The sequence below is a fragment of the Convolutriloba macropyga genome, chromosome 5 (assembly GCF_964194025.1).
Source record: "Convolutriloba macropyga chromosome 5, txConMacr16.3, whole genome shotgun sequence".
Classification (NCBI taxonomy): Eukaryota; Metazoa; Xenacoelomorpha; order Acoela; family Convolutidae; genus Convolutriloba; species Convolutriloba macropyga.
Window position 1 is genome coordinate 48023704 of NC_134472.1, and position 11474 is coordinate 48035177.

Below are 11474 nucleotides of genomic sequence, written 5' to 3' on the forward strand. Positions count from 1 at the left end.
GCATGAGAGCTATCAAGTCTATTAAAGTCTCTTGAACGCCTTTTTGACTTCTGTTGGTATCAAACTTCCTGTGAATTTGATTAGCATCAGTAATCACAGTGAACAAAGCTGACAGGAACCACTCAGCTAAACTAGGGAAGCGAACAAAGTCACTACTTTGTAAGTCTACTTGATCGCTCTCAACACAACAAGAATGATTCCTCACTATTTTTCATCTACACAATGTGCTATTTTTTATTACCTTTTATTTTAAGATCCAATCTCTAACCATTATGAAAATGGCAAGAGTAACCCTTTTCATTCAGGTCTGAAAAGCTTTTCAACTCGTACTAGCAAAAATTACTTGTGAAAAATAGAACTTCAATCACTTACATGTATGCGCAAGTCCTCACAACAGTACAGAACTATAGAAACAATCCACACATCAGTTATTTCTCCATAAAGACCATCAGCCTTCAGAGAGCACTACAAAAAAACTTTGAAATAAACGGGCTATCACCAGTCATGGGAAAATTATTCCAGTCAAATTTTCAAGATTATAGAAAATTAAAATGATATTATAAGGACACATCAAATAAAAATGTTGGAACAATTTTTTTAAGTAATGATCATCATAATACGCTTTGGTTATCAAAGAATCCGTTCGCAGTTTTTATCTTCATATTTGAAGCCTTAAAAAATCTGTGAACAAATCATTTTCGCTTTCTGTACAAAGTGATAAAATAGCACTCAAATAAGTGGGTTCTACTTCTTTTCACCCCGATTCATTTAACCCCGCATATTTTAACCCCGTATCTTTTAACCCCTCTATCATTTAACCCCTATATCATTTCACCCCTCTATCATTTCATACCGCCAATTAGGAGTCGACATTAAAGGCATATTTTGTCATAAGTAAGTAGATAATTTAATCCCATGTTCGGTTGGGATAGTTTCATATCAAGTCCCACGGGCCGCTAAGGCATGGCCCGCGAGGCATGGCCAAATGACTATATTGCTAATTAAATAGTCCTTATTTTACAAAAGATTAAAATCGGGGTGAAATGATAGAGGGGTTAAATGATAGAGGGGTTAAATGATGGAGGGGTGAAAAAATCGGGGTTAAATGATAGGGGGGTTAAATAAATAGAGGTGAAAAAGCGGGACACCAAATAAGTGACCTTACCATTAGGTTACATTTTTTATCATCAAAACTCTTGGATAAACTAATTAAATTCTATCGCTATCTAGAAACCGTTGGTCATGTTCAAAAACAGAAAAATTTTTGCAATATCATACAGATGGAATTTATTGAAAACAAAACTGTTGATAATTTCTGGTTGGTAGTATACAATCAATGAATAAATCATAATTGTACCGCAGTTCTGCCTTCGGGTGTTTTGACTACATTCTCGGATCTATTCCATAATTCTAATTACGGCATAACGAATTCTAATCTATTGATATTAAGGAAAAATGTCCATATAGGGTTCAAGAAGCTACTTTTCTCCGCATATAGGTAAGAGAATGAATCACATGTAATGAGATATTACTTTTTGCTTGTCAAATACTTACCAATTGTACATCAAGCATTGTGTGAATTAAGACGGCCTCAATTGAAACGTGATTTTCAGTCACAACTCAATACCTTTTTTATTACTTTGACAGGTAGGAAAATTTAGCTGGCGCGACAGTTTTAAGTCCTTATAAAAGGTAAGATGTACAAGCATACTGCCGATTTAGGCACTTAAGAAGCGGAGAAACAAACTGAGCAGGGGAGGGGAAAAAGGGACAAAACAGGTCTTGCATTTTTGATTACTTGCGACTAAATTCTACATCGGAGCGCAATAAAAACACAAACAATCTATATATCTTGCCATCTATCTTTCTATCCACCAATCTATCTATCTTTCTATTGTGCTACTCTCTCGTGACAATATCCATTTAGCATCACTTTATTGATCTGTTCCAAGCTCTGCACTACAAGAGGATTTTTCGTGTGTCCGCAAAATTTTAATTTTTCCTTTGTGTTCCTCTTTTCCCTATTTTCTTTGTTCTTCCTTCTCTTATTTCCTTTTTCCTCACTCTCCACTCCTTCTCTCTTCCTGCTATGCTTGTCTAATCGCATTTCCTGCTACAACGCGCACGCCAACATTCTATTACCAACTACCTTCCTACATCCCAGCCCCACTTACAATGATTTACAATCAACCCCCACCCCACCCCTCCCCCAACCACACATACATACATCACCCGTGCACTCCACACGAGAAGAGGGATAAGCAATCATATACACTCTACTAGCAGGCAGCCAAGGCAGAGAGAGAGAAAGAGAGGGAGGCAGGAAGGATAGGATAGGCTATCCCTGTAAGGCTTGTTGCGTCGTTCTGCTCCGCTGATGTCGTAATACCATATCAGAAAATCGTTCACAATTTTTTTTGCCAGTGAAGACTAATTTCATTCATTCACGTTGGGGGCTCCATGCCTCTTGGCCTTATAAAGCCATTAGCACTCATTTTAACATTTCAAAGCTCTTATCTATGCACTACAGGTAAATACACTCCCCAACGCTTAATCAGACCAATTCTACAATTGGTGCTGCTCCTGCCATTACTCTTACTACTACCACGACCACTACATCAACTAGTGCGACTACTGCTGCTGCTCTGTATTATCACGCTACCTTCTAGTAGCAGTCAGTAGCTACATAATCTGAACATTTTTACCATCCCAACTCAGCCAACCAATAGCTTCGCTTCGATTTACATTTATGCGCGGGGGAAGGAGAAAAAAGCGCATAAAACGCTTCCGCGCTAGCTACAAAGGCGACAAATCGCGTGCCTTGATAGTTCAAGAAACAAGGCAATAATCAAAACATGATACGTACATGCAGGAGAAACAGAGAGAAAGAGCGCAGCATTCCAAGCTTACCACCAATTTTCACTTGAAAAATAAGTCTTACTTTTTTCCTTCTTCCTACTTTTTTGACTGATGGAAAAACACAAAAAGACAAATCAGCGGAGAAAAAACTAACAACTTTTTGACGTGTAGTCAGAAATAGCTCAACTGGAAGATCTTACCAGAGTAGATATTGCGTGGACATGCAGACACTATTGATTGGTTTTAATCTTGCTTCACACAGCATTCCTCACTGGATCAAATTTGTTTGAAAATTGGGAACTATTCAGGCACGCATGCAGACCAGAACTAACCAAATCAAATCTAATCTCATATTAGCTGCTGGCCCAGTAGAAAAAAAAGTTCCATTAGCCTTTCTCGCTACTTCTAATGCAACAACTACCCCCTATTGTCACAGCAGAACCATTAGAGATCTCCAACACATAGTCAAAGCAACTGACCATTATCAGTTGCACATTAGGCTGCAATCGGATGGAAAATTGATTCGCTTCCGCGCTCTTGCTCCCAAATAAATTGACTAAATTGCATCATTATCGGGGAGGGATAAATTTCGACCACCCTCCACACAGCTTCAGCTAAAAAGGTCAATTTTCTTGTTCCTCATTCCTAGTTATTAACCCTCTTTCCCCTTACAGCAGACGTCCTTCCTTTACATCCTTTGGAGAGAATTGTTTTTACTGGTATCAATATCGCACAAAATACCAATCACATTTCAAAGGCCGCTAAAAAGCTACCCATTAAGAGAAACCCATTAAAATTCTCTAAGTATACCACACCAGTCAATTCCGCCAATAATACATTACCCCCTTACATAGGCCTCTATTAGAAGCAGCCCCTGTAACTTTATTTTGGAGTCTTAACTTGGCACGCACGCGGTTTATTAATAAACTGGTTAACTAGCTAACCTAGATGGGTAACACTGTACCCGTTATTCCATCGCAACATCTTGAAGACGAAAGCAATCAAGCAAATAGATTAGGCGATAACTCCAAGAATTGTCAGAAAATTGAAACATCACAATCAATGGGACACATTACAAACTGCCCGTCCTCTACGAAAGGTCCTCAAAAGTCGAACCAAATGCCTCACAGCAACACATTTCACCACCAGCAGCAGAAAGATGCACACTCGAGTAATAACTTCCTTCTAAACCATTTTCTAAATTACTCTTTACGATCCAGTAAAAAGCGATCATCTAGCCAACAGAACGAGTCCACAAACAGGGGTGCTCCAGCTGAACGACAACTCTGTGCGCGCGAAAAAGCATCCACAAAAGATGCTCGGAAAAACTCGATAAAAATCCGAGAAGCCCGCACTTCAAACGAACAACAATTACTAAATCAGATTGAAAAACAACAACAGAGTGGCGACTCAAACGGGGCTCACAAAAAATCTCTTTCATGTTTCAATTTCAATCAATCACTCAACACAAAACCAGTTAGTATATGCGCACCTTCCGCGAATGATTACGAAAACGCAAATCACAAATTGGGAAAAGATTTTTACACCAAATTTTCGACACTCAATATAAAAAGCGAAGAAAGCAGTAGTCACGATAATGAACAATCATCAAGTAAAGCCGATAATGCCTCTCTTTCGAGATCTGCTCAGGCAGACACTGCATGCCAAGGTTTGAAATTAAGCAAATCTTCGAGCGCAATTTCCAGAACTGTTACCATAACAGCCTCAACAAGTGAGCTTTTGAAATGCCTGGCCATTTATCTTTCCATAAAATGTAGAAAACTTGCCCATTTTCATGGAAACGAGGTAATCCTATGGCTGCGGACAATCGACCGATCTTTACTCGTACAGGGTTGGCAAGACATAGCCTTTATTTCACCAGCTAACGTTGTCTTTGTGTACTTACTGCTACGAGACTATATTTCAGACAAAATTAAAAACGTGGACGAATTACAAGCTATTGTTTTGACGTGTTTGTACCTTAGTTATAGTTACGTTGGGAACGAAATCAGCTATCCTTTGAAGCCTTTTCTTGTTGAGAGTGACAGACGAGTTTTCTGGAGCAGATGCGTTGGAATCATAAACGAGAGCAGTGCCAAAATGCTACTTATCAACCAAGACCCAGCCTACTTCACTCACATTTTCACAGAGCTTAAGCAGTATGGAGAGAAAGGAAAACCTGACAACTAGTCGAATGCTAATTTTATCAATTTATATAATTTCCTAATACCTTATTCAAATCTCTGAATTAACATTCAAATATTGATGTGTTCAGAATAACAAGTGCAACAGTTAACGTCACACTAAATGCGTACTTTAGCAGTCCAAACATGATTTCTTTGTCATCAGAGCGGACTTCTTAAAACCTATTTGACTCTCTGTTTCATTGAATCGAGTAATCCCGATTTGAAAAATGACCCCTTGATACTGTGAGGCCTAATTCCACTTCAACAGCATGCAAAAGGACTAGTAAAAGTAACTCTAAGAGATTTAGATCTAACGATTATAAGAGCAACAATTATTAAAACTTAAGGTGAACGCAAAAAAATGCAAATGGTGATGTAACATATCTCGATGCGCCAAACTACGAATGCTTATAACGTAACAAAAGAAAGGAAGCCAGATTGATGCTTAGAAAACCTTTAGAGCCTCGCAGATCCAAGGAAAAGATGAATGAATAAAAGTTGAGTAGCTCAGCTGCTTCCTCAGCACAAAAATTAAGAGCTCCGTTTCGAATCTGAAACTCTGAGGTTACCTTATGAGCAAAACTTTCGAGCACTTTTTTTCCACTTAATCTAACCTTCCAAATTCCTATGAATGCCAGGAACTTTATCACAGCCAGTCCTTTTTTGTGAGGCCAATTAGGGCCGATCGATATAATTTGCGCAAAGAATTATGATAGTTATTAACGAAAAACCCAATAAATGAATCTTTGTTGAGCCTACTCGTTTTCCGAAAGATAAATTAGAGGAGAATGCCTCAAGCATTGACTTAGTATGAAAAACGATGCAGTTGTCTTCCACTTTTAAGCTACACACAAATAATTCTTAAAAAGCATGCACCCCAGTAAAACCCGGTGCAACAAAAAATATAATCACAAAAACGTAATGTTGACCTTTGACATGACACCTTACAGAGCTATTTTTGATATTGGCATTGGTGGTACAGGTTTTTACATGTAATCAATAGTGAAAAAAATTCTATCCTTCCCAGGGCAAGTGGCAACCAAAATAAAAAAAAACTAATTTAACATCAGAAAGAAAAAACAGGATAAAAAGCCAATGAGATAATAATTTTTAAGTACAATTTTCTTCTTTCGCTTCCAAAAAAATCGAATTTAATTTAACTTCATAAGCAATTGCACTATTAAAACAACAACAAGTGAAAAAAAATACAAAGCAGCAAACAGTTGTGATAAGGTTTCTAAGGCAAGCGACAAATATTGTAGAAAAAATTTTAAAAAGATGACTCGTGCGAGTCTGTGCGTAGCCCAGAATATCCCTTCATGCCTCTCAAGGTCGCAAAAACAACTATTAAATTATGTTAGAAAACCCTCGGGATTATCCAAAACTGACTTAAATTTATTGGAGAATATTACTTGTACTGTTTGAACCAAAAAACAGGCCCTCTTTTTCGCAGACAAAAACGAAAGCTATTTAGCACACTCTAGAAAGATAAAAGTAGTGCACAATTTGAAAGACAGAGACACAGACAATCCTTAGCAGCACAAACAACCCCCCCCCCCCCACCCACACACACACACACACACACATACCCACACACACACACACACACTAACACAAATAGAAACAACAAAAAAAACCTTTTTGGCTAATTTTCTTTTTGGCAACCGATCTTAACTCAAGGTTCGTCAAAGTTCATTTAGGTCTTATTGTTTTTTATTCTAAACTACATGTGGAGTTATTGAGATAATTGCTATTTTGAGACTTGACTTTGACGTCTTTCGAAAAAATTTGTCAATCTTGATGTTTCATGAGCCTGATGAAACACTTATTTTTTCTTTTAAAAAAACGCTCAAAAATGTATTACTATTACCAATTGAAAGCCATAATTTTGGTTTTGGAAATATATAAAGCCGCAATTTCTAACAAATAAGCAAATTTTCTATTTTTTTATGATTTCTTGTTTTTGAAGGAATAAAGCCTCTCTTTCTCTATCTGTCTCTTACATTTACATACGCACACCACAAACACACTACACACACATACAAACCCACACAACCGCGCGCAAACACACAAAAAAACCCCGACACCCAACACATTTTTCTAAAATTTTAGTTTTTTGGCAACTGATCACTACCCGTGGCTCGTGTTTCTTGGTTTAACTCTCATTTATCTGGTTAACAAAACTAGGTGTGGACTTCTTGAGGCAGTTGTATCAAAACTGTAAAATTGACTTTAAAATTTGAAACTTTCGAATTTTTTTCAATAATTTTGTCATTTTTGATGTTTCATGACTATAATACACCAATTATGAAAAATATAGCAGATCTGTTACCAGCTAGATTTAATACAAACATTTTCAACACTTTAAACCGCAACCTGTAGCAAAACATAATTTTTTTGAAGATTTCTGACAGCTATTTCTCTCTACCTCTATTTGTTTTTTACATGTATGGTGACGTTAAAAGCTGTCCCTGAAACCTCTTCTTTCGCAGCATTGAGGAACATTGGTTCTCAGAAAATTTTACGTTTAGGCATTTTCACTCTGAGATTTTTAGGCGAAAATTAAACAATCAATAAAATTTTTGGTTTTTGAATTTGAAGAAACGCTTACAGACCGGAAAAAATTATTTCGAAGAGCAAACTCAATTACAGAAGTGAAAAACAATTTTCTAATTTTCAAAAACATTAACTTAATTTTTATTAAGATTTTAGCTTAGCGATCGATAAATTCTCTAACTCCAAAATTCTGCTGCATTGCATTATACTGGAGGAGGTTAATTCGAACGATCTTTTTGACAATAAAAGGAAAACTAATGAAAAAGATAAGATTTCCATCTTAAATTTTTGATAATGAATTTCGTTGATTTGATGCTCACTCCATGAAACCTGTTTTTTTAAGTCTTCGCTGTCTTGAAAACACTAAAATGGTTAGTTCTGATGAAATAAGAAAAAACAATTGCAGAAATTACGCTAGATTTTAGAAAAAACAATTTCTGCTTTTAGTTCTACATTTTTAAAGTCGATTTTCTATTTTGAGAGCTCTGAATTGCCTGACGTCTTCTACTTTCTAAAAATCTCTTGGTTTCTTACGGAGGAAGTTTGGTTCTTACAATAGTTTATGATCGGCGAAAAACAGAGAGACGGCTAAAAAAAATTCTACAAATACTATGGGAAAAAGAACATGTATTTTTTCGAAAATCGTGGTCAAATAGCTTAAAATCTTTCATTTTTAGGCTTGAAACTCTAAAGAATTACTTGTAAGAATCAGAACTGTTTTTAATCTAATTAAAATTACAAAATTCTCCGTTTGATCTTGTCTTAAAATTCAACCCGAGCTGTCACTTGTCTCAAAATTCAACCCGAGCTGTCACCTTCGAAGTTTTGTGTTCCCACTTTGCAAATTTTTGGTATTTTTTATATAAATCAAAACTAGATCCTGAGGGCTACAAAATGGTGTTTTTCTTTTTTCCTTTAAGATCCTTTAACAAAAAGTGAAAATTTGACTGAAAAATGCCAGCCGGAAGAAATTGCCATAAGTGCGGGATAAGCGATTTTTGCTAGTCTGTATCTCTCTTAGAGCAATTGACCTGTTCGCACAAATTCTAGGTTTGCGGTGAACTCTGTTTTCAAGTCCACCTCATGATGTCCCCTCAAAAGTGACAAAAAATGTGAGTAATTAGTGCATTTCTATGCAAAACTTTCAAAAAAAATTTTAGACGGTTGTAGCTTGGGTTGTCGTTTAGTATCCGTCTTGTCACTGTTTTCTCCCTTCAAATTTCTGTTATTTTTTATATAAATCAAAACTAGATCCTGAGGGCTAAAAAATCAAAATGGTGTTTCTTTTTTTTACGATGCGTAAACAAAAAGTGAAAATTTGACTGAACAAAAAAGGCCAGCCTCGAATATATATTCCCCTTTTTGAAATGTCGGAAATATAAACCCAGAAAAGGGAAAATTTTGGGAACATTGGCTAGAACTTTTAAAAGCACGTGAAGCTAGTTATAGCCTCCCAATTTTCGGGGCATTATTGAGCTGCTCATGGAGGCTTCAAATTACCCACTTGCCAATTCAGAACAAAACTCAGCTAATTCAGAAAAAAACTTTGCGTGAAATAGAAAACAAATTTTACAATTGTTTCAAGGAGAATGATTTTCATACCTGCAAAGCAGAAAAACAGCTTTGACCAGAGATCTACTTAAGATTATACAGCTTACTTTTGCGTCATCTAAAAACGTATCAGCGCATCAATAGCTTCCATTTAACCACCTATGTCAAGAATATCATTATCTAAACTAGGAGAATCGTCAATGTGCATTTGCGCATAATGTTCCAACCCGTGAAATGATAAGACGTGTATCAGCACTAAAAACTGGAATCGGAATTGTCTGCCAAATTGCTAAGCAAAACCATCTTTCATGGCCTTCAAAGTCAAACGGGACAAAGAAAGCAACGCCCTATAAATGAAAAGTGACATTATTTTTTGCAATAAAAGTCATATAGCCGATTTGAAACAAAAACAAGAAAAAAGATAATACAGATAATTTAATAATTTGTTCTGCTTTTCGAATTAAAATTGGCCTGTGTTCCATCAAACTGTCGATTTAAATTGACAATCCTTTTTTAAATCTTGGTCGATTATTTCGGCAACTTAATAGCAAAGTGTAGCGTTCAAATTACGGTAGAAACTATGCGAGAAAGGGGCACATACGTCAACATTATGAAAACCAAAATGACAAAAAGTAGAAATCAAGTTTCTCTTCGATCAATTTTCTGCAAGTTCCAGAGGCAAAACTGCAACCTTTTTGGTCTCACAAGTTAATTTATATAATTTTTAATTACAAATTTTTGAAGTAGTAGTAGAACAGGATTCAGGTCGATTGCTATGGCCACACCCGCGATGCAGTCTCCACGTGTATTGATTCTTTTGCAGTTAGATTTTTTGCAGAAAACGTTCAGTAAATTCCCAATAGCCTTTTTCTTCAAATCGCTGCAAAAAGTTGACAAATTTGTGTTACGTTGTTAAAGAGACTTTTGATGCGGAAGAAATTGACATCAGTGCGGGACAAGCGATTTTTGGTAGAATCAAGATAAACAATCTAAAACTGCTTCTAATCTGTTTGTTGACGGAGTCGAAGTGAAGGACCTGAGCTCTGAAGAGACTCCAAAGTCTGACTAGAGATGCAAAGAAGTAATTGTCAATTAGAACTTAAATTAATTAACTAAAACGAACATTTTCGAACATTGCGTTCATCGTCAGGTTTAAAAAATTAAATGAAATCATTTACAAAGTATATAAACTTGTCTTTGACTATAAAATGAGTTTTCTAAGTAACATCGAATTTTTGAAATTATTTACAGTTAAAATCACATTTACAACACTTTATTTACACTTATTACACTAAAATCGATTCATTTTTTATTCCGGATTTTATGGAAATCCCGCTTATAATGCTTTCTATTCCTGAAAAAGGATTTTTACTTTCATACCTATCTGTATTTCTTTTTTACTTTTTGGGGTTGACAAAATTTTTCGAAATAACATGTTCCAGAATATTTTTTGAATTTCAAAAGTATTTTTGAAAGTAATATTTGTATTTGAACTAGTACTTCAATGTCAACTCCCGCCCCCGATACTCATCGCGCGCATTTAATTGCGGTTTCAGCTTTTCGATGTAGATCGCTTCTATCGTCATTAGTTTTTCAACCCCGCGACAAGCATCAAGAATCTCCCATTTTACGTTTTGTGTCTGACTAGAGAACTGTGTCACGTATTTAAAAATGTACTAAAAACCTTGGGTTTCAAGGTTAAAGATTTACTTTAAAATTTAATTTATTACCTGATTTAGGTCTGACACAAGGTTGATAGGTGTCAGAAAGGAAAATAGGCCTGTGATTAGACAGAGCTCAGGCTTCGAGCGAAATCAACAAAATTGACATATCTTTGTCGACTTAGTTAATTTACCACGATGATAGAACCGATATTGGGTAGCGACCAAAGCGAGGAAGAAATTCATTCCTTGAACACACAAGCTTCCATCAGAGCTAACCACTCTATTAAATCTAGTCTAATTAAACCAAATTTTCTTCATCATAATCTACTTAAAAATTTAACTTATAACTTTGCATTTTAACCCAGTACCACGCTCAATTAGCCAAGGACAGAGAGTATTGCGCACGGCTGGCTTGTATAGTGGCGACAGAGACTAAAAGTAAATAGAAAACCAACACTCAATAATATTGAGCGTTGTACTGATTTCTAAAAGAAATCTACTTTTTTTGAAAATCAACTTTCGACACGAGTCTGACGTCTTAACATCACGACCCGAAAGAGGAATTTTGAACTGGTGTCGGGATTCGACAACGAAAACTGCCATCTTCGAACTTTCAAGTGCGTACTCCCTAAAATTTCGAATACCGCAAATCGGTTCG

At 36.1% G+C, this 11474-nt stretch overlaps 1 protein-coding gene across 1 annotated transcript; it reads left to right on the top strand.

Moving 5' to 3' along the window:
* The first annotated feature begins 2270 nt into the window (after positions 1-2270).
* LOC142340057 (uncharacterized) lies at positions 2271-5125 on the top strand. The gene has a single exon (XM_075390459.1). It carries the CDS (start codon positions 3808-3810, stop codon positions 5047-5049), a length of 1242 nt encoding a protein of 413 aa, XP_075246574.1. The 5' UTR covers positions 2271-3807; the 3' UTR covers positions 5050-5125.
* The last annotated feature ends 6349 nt before the right edge of the window (positions 5126-11474 follow it).

Coding starts and splice junctions, on each gene's coding strand:
- LOC142340057 (XM_075390459.1), top strand. CDS start 3,808: ATGGGTAACACTGTACCCGTTATTCCATCGCAACATCTTGAAGACGAA.